This window comes from Emydura macquarii, unplaced genomic scaffold (assembly GCF_026122565.2).
Source record: "Emydura macquarii macquarii isolate MOO-44397 ecotype Brisbane River unplaced genomic scaffold, CSIRO-AGI_Emac_v2 contig_3287, whole genome shotgun sequence".
Classification (NCBI taxonomy): Eukaryota; Metazoa; Chordata; order Testudines; family Chelidae; genus Emydura; species Emydura macquarii.
Genome location: NW_027133424.1, coordinates 7,179,879 through 7,202,591, shown reverse-complemented (window position 1 = coordinate 7,202,591; position 22,713 = coordinate 7,179,879). Strand labels below are relative to the sequence as shown.

Genomic DNA, 22,713 nt, shown 5'->3' with positions numbered 1-22,713 from the left:
TTGACATACTTGTCATAAAATAAATAGCCAGTTGTTTGTGTATGTTAAAAATAAATGTTAGAAACCATTTATAAATCTAAATCTTAAGGTGTCAAAATGTGCCCGACCCACTAAACATACTTGATTAGCAAACACGCCACAGTGCTTGCACAAGACAAAAATAAAAATGTTTTCTTATACAATGATCTTAAATTCTTTGGGAATTCCTAGGCACTACTTATAAACCTTCAAAACTGGGAAATGCTACTGAGCCACTGGATAAGACTAGATATACATAGATAAGTATGACAAGCAACTACTTGCAAACTCAGTCAACTTTACATATTTGGGGTGCACACATTGGTCCCTCTGAAAAATGTGACTGGTTTGATAGGTTTCAGCTAATCAGTTATAAGCCATACACCATCATTAGTAAGCAGGCTATTTTGTCTAACTGCTTCCAAAATGCTATAACAACTTAGAATCACAGAATCATAGAATATTAGAGTTGAAAGGGACCTCAGGAGGTCATCTAGTCCAACCCCTTGCTCAAAGCAGGACTAACCTCAGCTATATCATCCCAGCCAGGGCTTTGTCAAGCCTCAGCTTAAAAACTTCTAAAGATGGAGATTCCACCACCTCCCTAGGTAACCCATTCCAGTGAAAAACTTTTTCCTAATGTCCAACCTAGACCTCCTGCCCTGCAACTTGAGACCGTTGCTCCTTGTTCTGTCATCTGCCACCACGGAGAACAGCCTAGCCCCATCCTCCCTGGAACCCCCTTTCAGGTAGTTAAAGGCTGCTATCAAAACCCCCCTCATTCTTCTCTTTTGCAGACTAAACAAGCCCAGTTTCCTCAGCCTCTCCTCATAAGTCCTGTGCTCCAGCCCCCTAATCATTTTTGTTGCCCTCTGCTGGACTCTCTCCAACTTATCTACATCCTTTTTGTAGTGGGGGGCCCAAAACTGGACACAATACTCTAAATGCGGCCTTACCAATGCCGAATAGAGGGGAATAATCACTTCCCATGACCTGCTGGTAATGCTCCTCCTAATGCAGCCCAATATACTATTAGCCTTCTTGACAACCAGGGCACACTGACGACTCATATCCAGCTTTTTATCCACTGTTACCCTCAGGTCCTTTTCTGCAGAACTGCTGCCTAGCTCGTCGATCCCCAGTCTATAGCTGTGCATGGGATTCTTCCTTCCTAAGTGGAGGACTCTGCACTTTTCTTTGTTGAACCTCATTAGATTTCTTTTGGCCCAATCCTCCAGTTTGTTTAGGTCCTTCTGTATCCTATCCCTACCTTCCAGGGTATCTACCACTCCCCCCAGTCTAGTGTCATCCGCAAACTTGCTGAGGATGCAATCTACCCCATCTTCCAGAACATTAATGAAGATGTTGAACAAAACCGGCCCCAGGACCGACCCCTGGGGCACTCCACTCGTGACCGGTTGTCAGCTAGACATGGAGCCATTGATCACTACTCATTGAGCCCTATGCTCTAGCCAGTTCTCTATCCATTTTATAGTCCATTCATCCAACCCATACTACTTTAACTTGCTGATAAGAATACTGTGAGAGACAGTATCAAAAGCTTTGCTAAAGTCAAGGTATATCACATCCACCGCCTTCCCTACATCTTGTTTCTCTGAAAGGGTTACCACCTCCAACTTGTCCCCATGCAAGACAGCAGATGCTTGTACAACTTAACACTATTATGTAGGGTGATGCTTCTACTGTCACTGGAGAGCCAGTGGTATAGGGAACTTTTGCCACTTAGACATAAATCATTAATATGCATTTGTATATCACTCAATTTTCTTGCAACCTGTGTGTCACTATGGTGGTTCTATTTTGCAAATTCTCAGTTCTGGGATCATGGTCTTAATATATCTTTATTTCCCTACTTTTAAGAATACTATGTCAGAAAAAGAACAGTCTATAAAACAGATTATAAAAAGAAATACAAGTTAGGAAATTTACCATGCCATAGTTTACCTGCTGGAGAGCACTGGGAGACTGAGCAGTGTTATAGAAACTGCTCTGACCAGGCTGTTGAACTTGCCCAGAATACAGACTTGAAGCCTGGGTGAGAGTAGCTCTGGCCTAGGAAGAAAGATTGACAAATTGCTATTAATGATTAGGATTACTAAATTTTAAGAGCATGGCAATTTATTCTGGATTTAAAGTCAGTTAAATTCCAAAATTGTTACAGCATAAGAAGTTGGCAAATTTGAGACATTTCAATTTATGGTGAAGCTATTTAACACAATCCAAACACAGGACAGTGTCTTTACTGATAAAGTCAAGACTGTGTTTATATGTTGTAGAGGTATCCTCAAACTACATTAGTTTCCACCAGTGAACTGGAATGTTGGGGCACAAAACAGATTGTGTGGTAAAGATGGTGAAAAGGAACCATTAAGATTTCCTATTATCCTGCATCAATGCTACCTAGATATTATAGAGATGGGCATATCAGAATACAGATGAAACCGGATGTCACAAAGATCTTGGGGTTTAATACATTTCAGTTAAAATACAAATTTCAGTTAACAAATATTGATATTTGGCATCTCCCCATAGCCAAGATGGTTAGAAGCAGGTCTGAACAATAGAGTCCAATACACTGTTTTATATAGTGTTCTTTACATCCTAGCATTATTGTTCCAATAAGTGATACAGACCTTAATTTGAAAAAAATTCTTACCTGGAGAAGATGTGTATCAATGAGCTGAGAGCCTCCTAGCCCTGAAGCTTGACCAAGCTGATGTTCATACAAGATGGGAATTGGCTGAGTGTTAGAAGTCTGTTGAAATGCAAGACTTGATTGTGCCTTGGCAAGTTCCTGGTGCTGCACTGTTGGGAAGTTGTGTAAGGCTGTGCCAGACAGAACTACTGGCGATGGCTGAGACAGACCACTTTGCATAAAAGCTTGCTGTGATCTACAAAAGATTAAACTGTGTATTAGGCTTTAGTTTGCATTACAGATACAATATACAAGAAACTGCCATTGAAATTTAAAATACAAATAATATATTCTTTTCATAACAGAACTAGACCTTTACCATCCTTAAAATCAGTGAGCCAGATTTTCAACATTGCTGAGCACAAAACAGCTCCCACTGAAGACAATGCAAGCTGCTGTGTGCTGGTCCTGAACGTATGGGAAGTCAACTAGATTTCATACCCGAAGAAATATTTTATAAGCTCTTTTAAACGCTTTAGTATTCGAGTACATTAAACTATTTAGAGGCTATTTTAAACTATATGGAAGAAATGTTTAAATTAATTGCACTGCCACATGTGAAATCTCTCTGCTTCCAGTTCTCACTCTTTGTCCTGTAGCATCAGGCAGAGGGAACTACTGAGTTTAGCAGCAGTACCTGAGCATGAAAAAGCATTCGGCCCTCCTGACCACAGGCGACTAAATACATTAATGCTTGTGACAACTCCATAATACTTACAGCTTAGTCACTGGGTATCAACTGGTATTTTAAACAACTAATGCTGGGTATAAATTTGAGACACTGACGGCTGTGAACAAGGTCCTTAATATTTAATTTGATATTTGGTTTCCTTGCACATTCTGCCCATACCACTCATTTTGGGTTTTTCACATGAACACAGCAAGACACTACCTAAAAGTCTCTCTCTTCCAGCAGTAAAAAACTAGAAGCTGGTTTCTTAGCCTGTCATGAAAAATCCACCTTAGTTTTAGCACAGGAGGGAGTCTCACTATCATGAACAGCTTAGGAACTGCGGAATAGGAGTTCCAATCCTAGGCATATGGGCTCAACTCAGCTCCATTAAAGTCAATACAAAGGACTCCCAATGAAGTGCTTAAGAGAGGCAAGAGAATCAGTTGCAGATGAAAGGATTTGTGGACACTGAGAACGTTAGTGTAAACTTTCACATCTACTTTGAGTCTACATCCAATAGCAGACGTCTGATGTTGACCACAACAGCACCTAAGGTTCTTTTGATTTAACCATTTATGTGAAGGCTACCTCTTTCAATTTTCATGGAAATTTTCAACAATATTCTATTTGTCACAGAGTTAGTGACATTTTGAATACACAATTTTTTTTGACAGGGATGGGGAGGAAAATCAGATGTATAATGAACACTGGCTGGTAAGTTAACTTGGGAGAGTCCACGGTATTTCTAACAAGTGGTAGGTTTTATTTTTTTAGGTCAGCCACTTGTCCTAAGAAGGAGTTTAAGCATTGCTATTTGGCTTCAATATTGGTCTGAAAAGATGGGAGTGGTGAAAGAAAGGAATACCACAACGGACTGATCACATTTGTTGCTTTTCCTTTCTAAAGTAAAAACATTTACCTATAGGGTTGTAAGGAGGAGTTGAACAATTCCTGAGCCTGGGAAACAGGAGGTGCTGCTCCTAAACTCAACTGGGCTTGATGTTGTCCTTGTAGAGGTGCATAGATGGGGATGGGAATCTGCTGAACTGAAGTGGGCTGCAACAAAAATAAATAATTAAATATCCAAGTGTAGAAATAGTCACATAAAAATCTTCATAGCTGAAAATTGCCTAGTCAAAACTTAAGAGAAAAAATGCCCCATACCTAACACTCACTGGAATTTATAAAGGAATTAAAAGAGAGACTAAAAAGTAGTTACACATCAAACACCAAGGCTATACAGAGAATGCATGAAGACTTTCTAAACGGAAACTAGACTTTAAAGAAGAGTTGATAGCTTTGCCATTTATATGCTTTCATTCTAAATAAGTTGTGGAAAGATATCACAGTTCACTTCTTGCTGATGCATTGAAAACAGCTATTTAAAGTTAAGTTCCATCTAAAAATTTGTTGTGATACAAACTTCAGACATTTGACTCTGATGACCAACATTAAAGTTGAGGAAAAAAAATCCCAATCACTGTGCTCAAGAAATTCAGAACCAGATCCCAGATTTAAAAACACCTAGATTGCTTCCTGATAGAGGGAAACCAATCAGAAACAAGATCTACTGACTGTTTACAGCAGACTTCACATTCAATTTTCTTGTTACATACATGTGACTTAAACAGCATTCATGTGCATGAGTTTTCTTTGTGGAGAGAGACGGTATAGATCCTTAACTAGTTCCTTTATTAAATGTCCTTGGTACCAAACTTCCGGCCATGCCTTTTAGGAGCACTGTTCCATTATTGTGTAGTAAGCAGTGTTCCATTTAAAAAAAATCAATAGTTCATATAACTGAAACTCTAACTGAGCAGACAAAGATATAACAAGGCCCAATGACTGCAAGTTAACTTAGAAGAATTCAAACTGGGAATAAGTATTTTTAGAATAAGAGGGGAATCAACCACTGGAACAAATCACAAAAGGAGCCAGTTAATTTATCATCATCTGAAGTCTTTACACAGAGGCTGGAGCACTTTCTAAATGATATATTCGGATTCAACCACAAGATATTGGACTCATCGGTACTCTTCTCTACTATTACGTAAGCAAACAACATCCTCAACTGCAGAAAGAAATCCATAGTGTTTCCCAAACCCTCAGACAGGCTTATCATGGCCATGTGAGCCCATCTGGTGTAAACATGTACTCCTGTATGAAGCAGCACATTTCTGAGAACACGAGCTTCTCCTGGAATGCTTCTATAAGGAAATTTGTTCACATGAATGTCAGTGGTCAAACTGAACTATGACAGATTGCTCTGCATTCCAAATTTAGCATTTGCAGATCTCTTTCCCCCTGCAACTACCAGCTCCATTCCAGTTATAACTGCTTTACAATGAAGGTTCAGTAAGATGAATCCCCAAATACCTGTGAAAGTCCTGGTTGAAAACCCTGCTGTTGAGCCAGGGAAGGTGGAGCTAGACGTGCATGCTGAGTGCTGAATAGATGGCTTGTGTCCATGTAGAAAGCTGGGATCTGAGCTGCAGGACATTAGGAAAAAATAAAAGTTAGTTTTTGAATGTAAAATATTTTCCTTCTTGGTGGATTTCCATGTAGTGTTGGAACAGCAGCCACAGAGGAAGTTTTCCATTTCAGATTTATAGAAGTCAGATTGACTATTTGTCTAACTGTTACCGTTGGGGGTGGAGATTAGCGGCGAGAAGAGATTTTTAATGAGCAAGCAAACAGGAGAGTTTTGGCAAGAGAGTTCTTCAGGTGAAGTAGAAGCAACTACATGACTCTTGGGGTGAGTCTGTTGTCCATCTATTGTGCGTTTGCTTGCTTAAAGTTTGCAGTGGGGTCTGTTTGGGGGCTGTGTGCTGAGCGTAGCAGCCTGCTAGACAAGGCTGAGAGCTTCCTAAGGAGGCTCTAGCCTGTCATCCTTTGATCCTAAATCCCTTCAGGATCACTTGACAAGGGACAGAGAGATGTCAGGGAAAAGAGAGCTTTAAAAAGCCAGCTTGTAAGTGACCAAGGAGCTAGTGAACAGAAGCAGCAAATGGGAATTTTACAAGGGAGTTTAGGGAAGGAACATGAAAGCCAGATACACCTTATAAACATTCTCTAAACTTAGGTCAATAAAAACATAGTAAAAGAGGTAGATAAGAGACAAAAAGATATCCTTTAAAAACTGGAAGTCAAATCCAACTGAGAAAAACTGAAAGAACAAAATCTGGCAAGCCAAGTGTAAAAGTATAAGGCAGGTTAAAAAAGAACTTGAAGGGAACCTAGCAAAAGACTTGAAGACTAACAGAAAAATTTTGTTTTAAAGTACATCAGAAGGAAGTCTGACAAACAATCAGTGGGGACACTGGACAACCAAGGTACTAAAGGAGCATTCAAGGATGATAAGGCTGTTGAATTGATGCTCAATTAATTCTTTGCATCGATCTTCACTGCAGAGGACACAAGGGAGATTCCACACCCGAGCCATTCTTTTTAGGTGACAAATCTGAGGAACTGTCCCAGGTTGAGGTGTCAATAAAGGTGGTTTTGGAACAATTGGGCAAATCAAACAGTAATAAGTCACCAGGATCAGATGATATTCACACCCAAGAGTTCTAAAGGAACTCAAATATGAAACTGCAGAACCACTGACTGTGGTATGTAACCTAACACTTAAATCAGCCTCTGTACCAGATGACTGGCAGATAGCTAATGTGATGCTGATTTTTTTTTAAAAAGGCTCCAGAGGCGATCCCTGGCAATTGCAGGCTGGTAAACTTAACTTCAGTACCAGGTAAACTGGTTGAAGCTACAGTAAACAGAATTATCAGACACATATATGAACATAATCTGTTGGAGGAAGTCTCAACACTACCTTTGTCAAGGGAAATCATGCCTCACCGATCTACCAGAATTCTTTGAGGGGGGTCAAAAAAACCAAGAATACATGGACAGGGATGATACAGTGGATATAGTGTACTTGGACTATCAGAAAGCCTTTGACAAGGTCCCTCACCAAAGACTCTCAAGCAAAGTACACAGTTAAGGGATGAGAGGAAAGATCCTCCCATAGATAAGTAACTGGTTAAAAAATAGGAAACAAAGGGTAGGAATAAATGGTCAGTTTTCACAGTGGAGAAAGGTAAATAGCCAGGGTCCCACAAAGATCTGTACTGGGTCCTGTGCTGTTCAACATATTCATAAATTATCTGGGAAAAGGAGTATATAGTGAGTTGGCAAAGTCTGCAGATGATACAAAATTACTCAAGATAGTCAAGTCCAAAGCTAACTGTGGAGAATTACAAAGGCATCTCAAAACTGGGTGACAAAGAAAATGGCAGAGGAAATTCAATGTTGATAAATGCAATCTAAAGCACCCAGGAAAACATAATGCCCACTATACATACAAAATGATGGGATCTAAATTAGCTGTTACCACTCAAGAAAAATTTTGGAGTTATTGTGGATAATTCTCAGAAAACATCTGGCTCAATGTGCAGTCAAAAAACTATCAGAAAATTAGGAACCATCAGGAAAGGGATATATAATAAGACAGAAAATATCAATGCCACTACATAATTTCATTGTACTCCACAACTTGAATACTGCATGCAGCTCTGGTCACCCCATCTCAAAAAGATATATTAGAATTCGAAAAAGTACAGAGAAGGGCAACAAAAATGATTAAGGGTATGGAACAGTTTCCATACAAGGAAAGATTAAAAAGACTGGGACTGTTCATTTTAAAAAAGAAACAACTAAGGGGGGATACGATAGAGATAGATATAAAATCATGAACGGTGTGGAGAAAGTGAATAAGGAAGTATTGTTTACCCCTTCACATCACACAAGAACCCAATAAAATAATAGGCATCAGGCCTAAAACAAATAAAAGGAAGTACTTTTTCACACAATGCACAGTCAACCTGTGGAACTCATTGCCAGGGGATGTTGTGAAGGCCAAAATTATAACAAGGTTCAAAAAAGAATTAGAGAAGTTCATCGAGGATAGGTCCATCAATGGCTATTAGCCAAGATAGTCAGGGATGCAACTCCATGCCCTGGGTGTCAACACAACCTCTGCCTGCCAGAAGCTGGAGGACGGGATGGCTCTCTTGATCAGTTACCCTGTTCTATTTATTCTTCTGAAGTATCTGGCACTGGCCACTGTTGGAAGACAGGATACTGGACTAGATGGACCACAGGTCTGAACAAGTATGGCCATTTTTATGTACAAGTGGAAGGTGGGCCCCAACTGTCCTTTGAGCTTTTGCATATTTATAAATTGTGCATATACATCCTGAATCCCATGAAACTTAGTTGTATGGTAAACTGACAGGCTGAAATAATGGATTCTGGGCAGATCTCTAAATGCCTTATTTTAGTTAACTAAGCACTGTGTGAAAATCATGTTAATTTACGTAATTTAAAGAAAAAAACCAATGCATTTTCTTTATAGGTAAAGAAATGTATCACTGAAAAGATAAGTTCCAGAGGGGTGCTGTGTTAGTCTGTTTTCAGCATGACAAAGAGTTCTGTGGCACCTTAAAGACTACAAATTTATTTGGGCATAAGCTTTTGTGGGCAGAAACCCGCTTCGTGCATTTGAAAGTAGGTTTCTGCCCATGAAAGCTTATGCCCAAATAAATGTATTAGTCTATAAGGTGCCACAGGAATTTTGTTATTTTACTGAAAATACAGACACTGCTGTAATAGTTTATAAAAATCAGATTAATGTAGTCATTTCTAGTTTCAATGAAATACAGATTTAAAATAAAAAAATACGAAGCAGGTTATAGCAAAAAGGATTAATGCTAAAACATGATACAGAGAAGATACAAACTTGTTTTATCTAATGGAAGCTTCTTTTAAAGTATGTTGGTTAATATAACACTATTCAATATCTGTATTGTGCAGGGTTGCATGTGACCACAGCTGATGCAAAAGGCTATACTGGAGTACAAGTAGGTTGTGTAACCTGCCCACTAGTTTTTGCTGCAGGTAGTAAAACTGGAATGTAGAGTATGTAATAATTTAGAAGTATGGCATTAACTTCAGAGAATTTCACCTGAGTTGTATTATGATTACTTTATTTATTATTATTATTTTTTTACACAAGTCCTACTAACTTGTCTAACAACTCCAAAGAAAACAGAACTAGCGAAAATCTCTCTCTTCCAACCTCAGAAATACTATTACCTGCTGCAGACTGAGACACATACACCTGTGGACTCTGCTGCTGCTGGGCAATGAGGGATGGCATGCAGCTTAGCTGGGAGAAATGACTAGCAGAAGCAAGGCTGTTCGTCTGCAACTGCTGTGGTTTCACTTTACAGATATTAGGAGGATCTGAGGTCGTTGTAGATTTTGTACTCAGTGAAGAGGTAGTGTATGTTCCAGCTCCTGTATTGGAAAAAAACATGCATCATAAACGGTTTATTTAAGATGATCATTCAAAAACTTTCTGTTCCAGTTATCCAGAGAATGTCAGTTACTCATAGTAAAACTTTCTTCTGTCATCTCAGCTGGGACTGAATTGGATATAACATTTTAAATTATTTACCACAGTAAGATATAGTGGGAGTCAGACAAACACTTTCCTGCTAATGTTTGTTCATAGCAGTCATGAAACCTGAGTTATTGGAAAGTCTTGTGGGATACTCTCCTACGTATATTTGTACAGCATCTGCCACAACAAGACCCCAGTCGGGTTCTCTAGCCAGTACAGAAAAACAAAAACTGGAAATTATCAGACAACTGTGGGAACTGAGTAACTGCCACAGTTACTCACTTCACCAAGGACAGTAGCATGAAGACTATGAGGCGGGAGAGAGCAGCTACATTATACACAAAGGTTTCAGTGCAGCCAGCTGAAGAAGGTGGTGTGTAAGAGGTGCTTCTTAAACTGCTATCTTCCAGATCCACCCTAATGAAAAAGGGACACAGGAAAACCCCTCTCCCATTTCTCCCCTATGCAATAAAATCACAAGGGAAATATCAGACCTTCTAATAAGAGGGTTTTGGTAAACCATGGCTTGCACCCAATTCTTACTAGCTTTACTAAGAGTTACAAGTATCCTTGTCAGAGGGGAATAGAACCTAATATCTAATCTCAAAGAAACTGATACGGTTGGCATGACTGAAGAGTAACACAATTAAACTGGATAAAGGGGGTGATGCAAAACATAATATGCAATGTAAAGCCGTATACCTGATAATGAAGTTGTAGGTGTAACTGATGCCACAGGAATAGGAGGCATTGATGCACTTGAGAAGGAGCTGTAAGTACCACTGCTTGGTCCACTGCTATTGCTACTGCTTCCACTGTTACCTCCAGTTATGGGAGATGCTGTTGAGGTTATTGGTGAACTTTTCTCCCCCACATTTGGAGAATTCTCCCATGCTTTGCGTGCAGACTCCATCTATTTAAGGAAAAAAGGAAAGTTTTTCTTTTTTACAGAGACACAGGTTAGCTATTTAGAAGATTTTAGCTCTCCAGTTAGTCCTCACATTTTAACATTTTATTTTAGCTGAAGTAAGTAAGTAAGTACAGGCTACCTGTGAGACTCCTTGCTTAACATTTGATCACCATGACTGCACAATGCTATGTGTTCATGCAAAAAACCTGCAAGCCCTAAATGGGAGCTTCCAAATAGCTCCAACTGACTAAGTAATCAACCATTTTAATGTTCAATATCCAAGATTAAATTTGTTCATACTGAATTGCCTCCTTTCCCCCCCCAGGTGGGGAGTAGGAGTAAGGGAAATATATTGCTTCATACATGCTTAAATTAGAATAAAAGTAGGTTCTAAAATAAAAAAACATGATTTACTTTAAAATTAAATGGTTTTGGCAATTTGTTGGTGCAAAACAGTAAGAATGCTTTTCTGAGATAGGATGTAGCTGATGCACTTTTCAGTGAAAAATGTCAACCTCAGGAGCACGAGTTTCTATCTTCCGTATAATCCATAACCATTTAAGGGAGTATAGACATCATTTTTGTCAAAAAGGTATATCTGAACACAATTTCCATCTTATTTTGTAATTTTAACATACTGTAAATAAGACAACACACCACCACATAATTAATCTGCTTGTTTGCCTGCATATTTTAAAACCTTTAAGAAAATAATTATAGGCCTGAAACTGTCAAATGTAAGTGTCTCATGACCACTGCTCATGTTAGAGGAAAAATAAAGAGGTCAAACCCTACTTTCTGTAATCATGGATGTAGGTAATCTTGCACAGCTGCAAATAAAATCAGGGTCAAACAGGCTTTTGAAGAGTTTAAAAAATACGTATTTCTAAGATGTTCCACAAACTGATCTAAACACCTAGTGATTGACTGGGGCCAAAAACCCAGGATTTCAGTGCTATTATAATTTAACAGCAAACCTTTGAATTCCATGCAATAGTTCTAGAGAGAGTATTCAGGGACTATGCTAAACTGACAAAGGAAAATAAATTTTACTATAAATTTCAAATTAATTTAAGGTTATGGCTACAATTTATGTCAGCATAATCTGTCACAAGAAGTGTGACTAACTCATCCCCCTGAGCAACATAAATTACACCGACATAAGCACCAGAATATGTTGGTGGGAGAGCTACTGCCGCTTGCGGGGCTGGAGCAATCAACCCAATGGGAGAGCTCTCTTCTGTCGGCTTAGAACAGTTACATTAGAGAGTTTACAGCGGTGCAGCTTCACTATAAACGTTCTAGTGTAGCCATGCCCTAAGTCTTAATTATGGTCCATGGAGTTCTGCAAAAACACCCTGGCCCCTATCTTTAATATTGAGGTTGAGCTATTGGAAACTAGGGGTTCCAGGCTGCAGTTCTTCATCTATGAGATTACAAACTGTTGAGGTCAGGAATTGTTTTCATTTGGTGCCTTGCTCAGAGCCAAGCACATTTTCAGCACTAAATGAGTAAGTCTGATCAGAATGGCTACTTGGATCAATATGGAACACTTCTTATTGGACAAGTAGTCTCTGAAGTCAACACATGCGATTAAAAAGGATCATGATGGCAACTACTTCATTTTATGTAAATTGTGCAAGTTGGTCTGCATACCCCTAACTTACGCTATTTGTCTAGACATCACAGAAAATGATGAAAAAATATTTTTTATTTATTTTCCACTGCTGAAGTACAAAAAGGTATCAGGAGGAACTGCTTCAAGATTCCCCTCCCCACCCCCCCATACAAGTGTTTTTAAATACTTCATGTAAATTTTGTTACTGGACTATTTTCCCTTTTTGGGACAGACCCCCCTCCCACAACACATGCATTTAGGCTAAGCCTCTTCTAATAAATATATCAGACACAGGCCAGATTTGTCCACACCCCTTCCACCTTCACACCAGATGAGTATTTCTCAAAGCTGCAGGGGGAACACTATATTCTTAATAGCAGATTCAACATAAACACCCTGAAGCATTCATGTGCAGTGTTTTACATGGAGCAATATGAATGAGACTAAAACCTAGCACCTGCAGGTATGGGTGAGTGATGCTTTGCTCCTTGATAGTCTGGCCCCACAGAGTTTAGTAGAGATCTTGTGGAACCTTTCCTGCATGGGCGAGACAATGGGTCACCCAGGTGCTATTTTGACCATGAGGTAGATCATTTTCATAGGGAGAACAAGTTATCATGAAGCTGCTAAGAATAGATACTGCTAATACCTTTGACTCCTCAGCCAGGCTATATCATTATCATCACTTTTGTAAACACCATGGGGGAAGATGACAGACAGGTAGTTTTTTGAATTGATATTGGCAATTTCTGAAGACAAACTAAACAAGATCTGTGACAAGGGTATGACCAGAATATGTAAATAAGCTTTTGCCAGGAAGCTCTCCTAGAGTGATTCCAGTGATAGAAGAAGTTGGAGTCTCCATCCCAAATTTTGTCTTAACTTGTTCACCGTCTGGGATCCAGATTGGCCCAAACTCCTCTTGATCCTTTCTCTAACTCTGAAGAACGCGCAGCAGAGTTCCAAGTACCTTCCCTCTTTAGTCTTTGTTTCCCTACCTGTAGAATGAGGGCTCTTTCAGAATGTTAAGTTTCTCATCACCTCTCAAGGTCAAAGAAAGAATGAAGAAGGGATGGGAAAGACCCACATACCAGATGTTTCCAACATGTTTGGGAGAAAGAAGCTCTCTCAATTCTAAGACCTTGAGGAAGCAGCAAGAGCATCCAGAATGATTTTACCTTCTTTTTGTGTTTTTTGGGTCTCTGTGGTTTTCTTTCATCCGGGGTGTTGATTCCATTTGGGCCTTAGCCCACTTTAAGTGATCCAGAGTCCCATTCAGAAGTCAATAAATGATTGCAGAGGAAACAAAAGAAAAACTTCCCTAAGAAAAGAATTTTCCTATTGGTGAGGACAGAAAAACAGAGGCAGATTTCTTGCCAAATGACTTGGTTGCCCACTTAAAATCTTTAGATGGGACCCTGGAACTTAGAAGTAGGATGGGCAGAGAAATTTAAGAGAATTGTGAACTTTCCCTGCCAAAAAGCCCTTGACCAGCACAGGCCTGGCTGAGTCCTAACATGGATGACCAGTCCCAGCAAAGGGGTCGCTAGAAAAGTCTTGATTGATGTGAGGGAAGCAGAGATCCCAACAAGCCTTCCACATGGAGTATCTTTCCCTGGTAGAATGAGGCCCAGAGAAAGACTGAATTGTGGCAGAGTTCCCTTTTGGTTTCTCCTGACAGGATCTCCTTGCAGACGGAATGCTATGACAGGGGATGGAAGAACAAGAGAGGAGAGACTGGAGGGTTATTCCATTCCAGAAGAGAAGCCTGGAACCTCTTGTTCTTCTAAGGGAGGAGGACTGGAAGATAATGCTCACTGATGTCCCCAAACCAGCTTTTAAAAAGCAAGGATTACATTCAATAGAATTGGAGAATAGCAGCTATGTTCTGTTTGGGCTACAAGAAACTCTGGCATGAAGTGGTAGAGGCATGGTTAAGACCCAGAGGGCCTTGAAAAAGTGTGAACTGCCTTAGGTGTTTTCAGGAACAGATGCAAAGCCCGAATGTCCAAGTAGAGGGCAGGACCCAGAAAAAAATATTCCCAGCATGCTGTAGACTCAAAGCACTCCAGCATGGATCTTAGATAACATTCCTATTCATACCTACGTATGAAGATAAGCTCTTGATAGAGAGTTATTAGGACAATTAAATCACCTTGGTATAGAAGTGCCAAAACAATTACAAGACAAGAAAAAAATACACAAAAGGAACACCACTCTGCTCAGCAGGCTAATGCTTAGAAGATGTGAAACTGCATCTCACACCACAGTAATATTCCAACTTGTATCAAGTGTTCAGTAAAATGAACTAGGTATTTCCAGATGTTGTTCTATTAAGCTTACCATTTAAAGAAAATCATTCAAAAAAAGTGCTTCCAGATACTTGTTAGATTATCAATAAATATTAATAAACTACATTTCAAATTTTAGCAGACTAGCAAAGTTTCTCTTGCTAAATTACTCTTCTTTCTCTATCCACTGCCCAAATTAAAACCACTCTTCTGACCTTATCTTTTTCCCCCTCTTAAAATAGACTATCATTTTTCCTGGTTGAGACACTTTAAACACATACAAACAAAAACAGGGGAGGAAATTTTAATAAAGGGTGATTAACAGTAACTATGGCTGCAGTACTGGGTTGTGCTTATCTATCATAAAACCATTTCAGTGAGAAATTCTCACCGGGAGTTGAACGTAAATACCTTGAAAGCCAGTTAGCTATGCATTCAATCCTGTTCCGAATGAGTTCTAGTTTGGACAACACCCTGCCTTCTGAAAATTAGAGGAAGCTGCAATGCTTCTACTAGTTCAATATATAAAAGCACTATCACATAGCTCATCTAGTGTACTGAAGAAGGATCAATACTCTGCTAAAAATGCTGTAGCCAAAGGACAGAGCCCATCTTAATAATGTTAGTGAGTTATATTGCACACAATCCAAACCCTCCCAACATCACGACTGCATACATGCCATAGACCAAATGCTCTCACATATTTGCTCCACATTGCACAACAACGGAGCATGAAATGTCAACCACCAAAAGTATAAAAAAGCACTTTTGCACAAGCTTATATGAGACAAAGCTGTTGACATAAAGTAGCTTATTGCCAACCTACTTTTCATTAGTTACTACTCCAATCATCTACTTGTACTGGTCACACATTACTAATCAAAAGGAAAGACGGCTAAGAAATTCAAGTACTGCTTGCTGAAACCAATGCACTATTCAGTTTTTAAAAACCTGTACCATCATCGATCTGTAACCAGCTTGTTTAAACAGACCTATCTACCAATACATCTCAATATGACTAGTTTCTGCCACAAATTGCATGCTACAATATTTATACTCTTGCATGTGCCTAGGATTAACTTTCTGGGTAGTGGGAGTCAAGATTGATGCCAAGTGTTAATGCAAAATGGGGTTAAAGAGATTTATAATTTAGTGCATCCCCTTTAATACACCCTTTTGTTTCAGCCATCTGTTTATATGCAAAAGCAGTTCAGAAGAGGAAACAAAGGAAGGCTCTAAAAAGGTTCACCAGCAAGTTCTCCATTATCTTTTTCCCTTGCATGCAAGAAAATGACCCTTAGAGGGACGTGGTACATACCTTGAGGGTGAGGTCCACGGTAGCGGGAGAAACTGGAGTTAGGCTGGAGCTCTGTTGTAGAGTCTCCCTCCTAGGGAGGGGAAGGGTGTGGGGCAGGGGAACCTGAAAGGCAGGCAACACACATCACATTCCAACTAAGTCTACTACAAAAGCCCCTTAAGAGCAAATGCTCAAGCGGTGCTAAACAAACTAGATTTTGTTCAAGGCTTGAGCTTTTGTGGCAGGGATGTTTTGACAAACTAGGATGAAAATTTGGTGGGGAAAGGTCATTCAGTATGTGTTCATGTAATACTGGTCATCTCTGAGAATGACTGCAGATTAATTTGTCTGTGCACCAACGTTTTCTGTATAGTCAAGTGTCATTCAGTTCTTTTGGGATTTAGCCTAAAATAGAATTTTAATTCAATGGGGTACAAAATTCTTCTGAAGCCAAGCCTGGCTCCAATTAGGAACCAAACTTTGAGATGTAACTTTTACAAAAAAAGGAAACTATTTTCTTCAGTGTTACAGGATCACAAAATAAGCAAAACTAAAGCTGGCAACTAATGCTTGCATGTGGCTATTTCTAGTTTCCCATCTCTCTTTCAAAGGGACTCTCATACCATGGCCAAGTTTAGGAGAAAGAATGAGAACTTGGCAAAATTCAATCAATCGTTGCTCAAGAAAAAGCTAATGATGGATTTATTCAAGGTCCAAAAGGCAAGATCTGAGAAATGGTTGCTATAATCCTTGGTGTACAGCAATAGTCTCTTACTCCTGTCTATCACCAATTCTTAGTTTAGGCACAGAACACATGGATCTGCCACAGAATGAGATTAATTTCAAAATACATGTACTGAAACTTTGAATCTAGACAAAAGCACAAATCTCTTGTTGTTGGGAGACCATATTTCCTAAGTGTGGATCCAACACGACCAAGCAACAAGAGAATACACCAATATCGGTAGCACCAAGGAAAAACAAGACAAAGTATCATACTTTGCCTAGGATTTAAGTCTACCACTAACAAATAGCACAAAAAAAGTCACAGCATTATGAATGGAAGAGATGCGCAGGAGTAGCTACAAACATTGCCACAAAAATGCATTAAGGATGTTGCTATCACAAAATCCATTTAATAGGAATAAATTTTATTTTAAATTGTAAGCTCACTCAGGAGAGAGATATGAATAGGACCTTTCATATGATTCCCACAAATCCACAGTCAACTCTGAGCTAGTTATGTTTGCATTGCTCAAACTACCAGAACAAGCAGCTCCAAGTTCCTACCCTAACAGAGACTTATGAAGTTCAAGACACCTTTGAAATCACTATGAGTCATAGACCAGTTGGTACTAACTCTCACCAAGTAAGAAAAACTAATACAGACAAAACATCACATTAGAGCATTTGTACTTTAAGAATTATGACTGAAATTCTGCTATCTACTTTAAACACTCCACTAAGCTGTTTCCCTGACATGTGGCAGCCAAAATTAATTTCAGGATCCAGTTCAAAATAATCCTTGTATTTAATGTATTCTGGGGACCTTTCTTAGCCTATCTTATAGGCTCCATCTCTTTAACTACTTGTACAGGCCTCTTATTTCCCTTAGTCTCACAAACACTGTTGCAGGTAACTTCTCTGTAACTCCTGTTATCTGTAACAGTCTCTTCCTGCATCTTGACCCCTTCTATTTTCAAGTATCCTCTAAAACTATCTTTCCCTTACCTATGCTTCCAAATTTCTTTGTTTAAAAAGAAACATGTCTGAGGGACAGTCACTAACCAAACCAAAGTTGTTTTTGGAGTGGAATTACACAATGAGCAGCTGGTTAACATAATGGAAAACTTACTAATAGCTAACTGAATGTAACATTTTGTGCTTTTAAAAAGGAAGACAAGAGTGTAAATACACTTTCCCTGTTCTCAGTGAAGAGATTCACTACAATAAACTTACATTAGTCACCAAAGTCTCCTCCATTTTTGTACTGCTAGCAGCCACAGTGTTAGGATGAGAAGAAGGTGTAGTGTAGTCTGTCACAGACTCCTGTGAAGAAAAATAAGTCCATTAAAATGAACCCCCTGTCTAAACTAGGTTTTCTATTCTCAGACTCAGTCTTTTCAGACAGAGATCTGACCATCTTTTATATAGAAACAGTTCACCAAGCAATAGGACAGCAGAATTTCATCACACCTATTCATTTATTTTCTCAGAAGGCATGTCCAGCAATTCTTACTGCTGAGTTGCTTTGCACTAGAAGAATTTGTGGAAGATTTCAGTTCTGTCAGAGGCAGCATATCCCAGGAAAGCCTGGCCTTTAAGTCCCGTGTGTGGTCCAGATGATAACTCCAAAGCCAGAACTTCTAAAAAGTTAAATACAACTTTTTATGACTTAAATCTTAGGCATATGGCAATAAAACATGGAAGAAAACTTAGTATAAAATAAGCTCAAATGTTCCTTGGGTTAGCATATTAAAGATAAGGGCCCTCCAGATTAAAAAAAGAAAGAATGGAGGGGATGAATATGTACTTTTCTCTAAAGGATGGAGACTTTTCTTGTTCTGAAGAGATGAACAGGTAGAAATCAAAATGCACATCAAGAAATTTCACTGATGGCAAGTGACCAGGGAAAGAAATTGATCTGGAAATGGTAAGATCTCAGCAAGTTTTAAAAAGCTAACTAAGAAGTCAACTCAAAGCAAAATTAAGAATTTTTACTAACTGATCACAGGACGGAAACTTCTTGCATGAGTACCTGAAGCCATATTAAAATTCTTGTATGAGCATTCAAAGTCAATTCTTGGGAAGACAGACAATCTTCCAATCTTGTTCTTTTCCAAATACCATTTCTGTCTCCAGATTCCTTTTTTAAAGCTATACTACTATGCTTAGTGTGACTAGACAGAGTTGTAGAATTAGTCCTTGCAAAAAGGATGTTGGAGCCAAAGAAGGACCAAATTGCCATGTCTAGGACTGATAATTACTGTGTGAGACTGACTAACTTTTAAAAAACACCTCCTGAGATCAGAAATATTGAAAAAAAGAATGAAGAGGATCCCTGGCTCAATTCTAGGAGAGAGAGTCAACTGCTGTTATTCCTGGATCCCTCCTGGAAAATATCTTTTATGATTTTTCCACGGATGAGAAAAGATTCCCCCTTGGATTTCTGCACTTGAATGGGATTTCATGGAAGGGATGAGGATGAAAATTTCAGTTTTCCTTATCCATGATCATGTTGCTGAGCTCATCTGCCCTCAGATTTAGGTTCCCTGCACTAAGATAACAAGGTTCACTTTTCACTGAACTAGCTGCCACCAGTGATTGCCAGGATACTGTACATATGTCCAGACTTGTTCAAGGAAGTCATTATCCTCAATCCTCATCAGGTGATGACTTCCTGCATGAACATTTCCAGGGAACAAGTGAGATAAGTTGCTTGTTATTGACCTGAAACTCCTGCTCTGTGTTCTCTAAACTGATACTGGCTTCCAGTGAAGTCTCTCCATTGAGTTAGTAATTGATTACCACCACTTCCTGCTAGGGCTAGTGAAGAAAAATAACTTGCATAATATGGTTTAGTTCTTGTCATCCCCTGGTTGGCAAAGTACATACTTCTGATCACACTTTTTCAAGTATTATCACAGGACGCAGTAGTCACTGGAGTGGTTATTTGTGGAACCTGACTCGAAGATCCTCATATATAGGTATGGCATACCCATGCCTATGAGGCTGAACAGAAGGATGTCCTAGCAGGCACTGTAAAGATAGATGCTTTAGATGTCTGCATCTTTTAGAAGTTGCTTTGGTTTTAAGAGCCTGCACCAGGCTTCTCATTATCTTTACTCTCACAAGGCTGAACGCTGTTTGGGACAAGATTGAAACAAGTTCACTCATGGCCTTTTATTAGCAGCGTTGCTGTATTTGCCACTTAATGAGTTACGGTCTTCATGAAGATATGAGGCCTGATTCTTCGTATTATGCCAGTGTAATTGCACTGAACTAACAGTGGACGATCAAGCCCACTGCCTATCTATGGAAACAGGTGTATTACCACCCCATTTCTCAAGGTTGTGATTGTCAGTACCAAGACATTGATTAAACTCCCAAGAAGTCATCAGTACATCAAGACGAAGGGTGTCTTGACAGGATGTTCTTATTTCAGAAAGAGATCTGAGGAACTTCATCAGGAAAGGTGTGAACCAGAATGTGAAAGTACATATTCACTAAATCAATGAATGTCAATCTGCCAGGGAGATGGCAGACAGAACTGACAGCATGCTTCGTATCTAAACTTCTTCCTTGTAAAGTTGTTGAGACATTTAAAAACTAGAATTTCCATCAACCAACCGTTCTTTGGGACTATAAATAAAATTGCACATGTGCTTGAATTTGACAATCAAATATATTTAAATACTCCAATGGAAGTTAGGTGGTGGATAGCCTTCAGGATGTTGGCTTGAGAATCACTGAAGACGGAAGAAAGGAAGGAACACGTTTCTTGATTTGCTAATGAACTGTATTGCATATCCCTAGGAAGAAATTTTAAACATCCAGCTGTCTGTGGTAGTCTCCTAGCAAGGCAGGAATGTTTCTACTACTTACTGTTCCCAGTGCTTGCATCAACTAGCGCCATACGCCGGGCAACTCCTGAATTTCTTTTAGTCTTATTAACAATGGTGCTCTTGATCACAACTCTTAGACGCCATAATTGTGTCTAAGAGCTAGTCTGCACTTACAGCTGTACCGGTACAACTGTGCCACTGTACGTTTTAAGAACACTTGTGTAGCTGTATTATATTGACGGGAGAGTGTCTCTTGTCGACATAGCACTGTCCATACTAGCGCTTATGCCGGCAAAACTTATATCGCTCAGGAGTGTGTTTTTCACACCCCCAAGCGACAAAAGTTTGCTGGCATAAGTGCTAGTTAGTGTAGACAAGGCCTAAGTAATACTGCTTTCTCTTTTGCCAGGGGTCTGCAATTACTTGTTAATTCCTCTCCACACAGATTTCCCTAAAAGCTTTGGGGCAACCAGGATCTGCATGGCATGGAAACCTCCCCTCACTAGGCAAGTCTGGCAACTACATTAAAGAGCAGGGATTTAGTACTTTTTTTTTTTTTTTTTTTTAAAGGAGTTTTCATGCCCATTTGACATCTTTGTGGCTGGTAGAATTAGATGTCCAAGGATACCTCAGTACAGCTCAATACTAAGATGTATTAGTGTCCCCTAGACAACATGCACAGGACATAGGCCTGCATCAAATCTATGGAGGTTTCCAAGCTCCTCTTCACAGATATTTTACTATAGTTAGCTTCCTGAAGGGAAATGAGTATGACCATGATGACTCTCTAGCAAATTACAGAAATGCCTTCCTCCCCAATAAGGCATTTGAATGTAAGGGCATCTTTCTGGATTTTGTAGATCCATATATATATATATACACACTTATATTGTACTCATTATTGTAGAATCCAAGTGCCTTGCAAACGAGTTTATCCTGAACACTCCTGTGAAGTACTGTCCCCATTACACAGATGGGAAATTAAACCACAGAGATGACATGCTCAAGATCACACAAAGTATGTGGCAGATCTGGGAAATGAGCCCCAAATTCCTAGAATTCCAATCAAGTGCTTAACCACAAGAAACAGTCCACGAACTGTCTGTTTAAGCTTCACCCCTCTTGTTGGAACAGTTTTTTACTGAATTAGAAAGTTTAAGGTTGCATGAAACACAAGGTGGGTGAAATAATATATTTATTAGACTCACTTGTGTTGGTGAAAAAGACAAGCTTTCAAACTATACAGAGCTCTTCAAGTCAGAGAAAGGTACTCAGAGCATCACAGCATCACAAAGTGGAACAGGTGGCTTAGCATAAGTAGCTAACATCTATGTTTTGCACCTGTTATGGAAGGCTTTGGTGCTGCTTTGAGTTGATGGATCCTGGTTTGTGGGGAGCTTGCTAATGTTGGGGGATGTCTGAAGGCCAGAAAAGGAGGGGGTTGGGAAAGATTTATTTTAGGATGTGGTCCTGATTGAGTATGGGTTATAATTGTTTAAAGGTATTCCATACGGGTTCCATTTGGGGTTGCAGGTGACAATTAGGGGTGTGCGGTTGAAAGTTATTCCCCCCCTAAATCAAAATAGTTTCTCTCTGGGTATTTGGGTGGCCCATTCCATAATGTGATTTACTTCTTTAGTGAAGTAACCTTGTTTGGTGAAGGCGCATTTCGGTGTGTTAACATGTGTACTCCAGACTTTCTCCTCAGAGCATATTCCGTGGTATCTGAGTGCCTGGTTGTAGATAACAGATTTCTTGGTGTCTGGAATGGTTATTGGAGATCATCATCAGAAGCAAGCTCCCCATAGACCAAGATCCACCAGCTCAAAGCTGCACCAGATCCTTCCATAAAGATGCAAAACCTGCAGACATATCTCCACTGCTATGATAAATCAATACCCCTACACACCACACATTTCAAGATCCATGGCTCCTCCACATGCATATCACAACGTGGTATACCTCATCCTGTGCACTAAGTGTCCCAATACCGATTATGTGGGCAAAATCAGACAATCACTACATTCTCGAATGAACTCCCTGTCCTGGAGCTGGGAGCCTCGCTGCACCAAGAATCCTGCCTGCAGATGTGGCTCCAAGGGCTGCTGCAGAGTGGAGAGTCTCTCAGCCTCCAGAATCCTGGCTCTAGCTGGGCACTTATA

At 39.6% G+C, this 22,713-nt stretch overlaps 1 protein-coding gene across 11 annotated transcripts in view; it reads right to left on the bottom strand.

Annotated features, from left to right (window-relative positions):
- Positions 1 to 22,713, bottom strand: part of PRRC2C (proline rich coiled-coil 2C) — a 118,213-nt gene that overhangs the window by 22,073 nt on the left and 73,427 nt on the right. For 4 of the 11 annotated variants that reach the window (XM_067532533.1, XM_067532540.1, XM_067532534.1 and 1 more), the window contains exons 23-30: positions 17,946 to 18,035; positions 16,008 to 16,109; positions 10,573 to 10,783; positions 9,561 to 9,764; positions 5,784 to 5,896; positions 4,327 to 4,463; positions 2,696 to 2,930; positions 1,969 to 2,091 (exon numbers count right to left, since the gene is read on the bottom strand). In XM_067532533.1, the coding sequence (XP_067388634.1) occupies positions 1,969 to 2,091; positions 2,696 to 2,930; positions 4,327 to 4,463; positions 5,784 to 5,896; positions 9,561 to 9,764; positions 10,573 to 10,783; positions 16,008 to 16,109; positions 17,946 to 18,035 (1,215 nt within the window). The remainder of the gene's footprint in view (positions 1 to 1,968; positions 2,092 to 2,695; positions 2,931 to 4,326; positions 4,464 to 5,783; positions 5,897 to 9,560; positions 9,765 to 10,572; positions 10,784 to 16,007; positions 16,110 to 17,945; positions 18,036 to 22,713) is intronic. The other 7 variants (XM_067532535.1, XM_067532541.1, XM_067532543.1 and 4 more) reach the window with 4 other exon arrangements.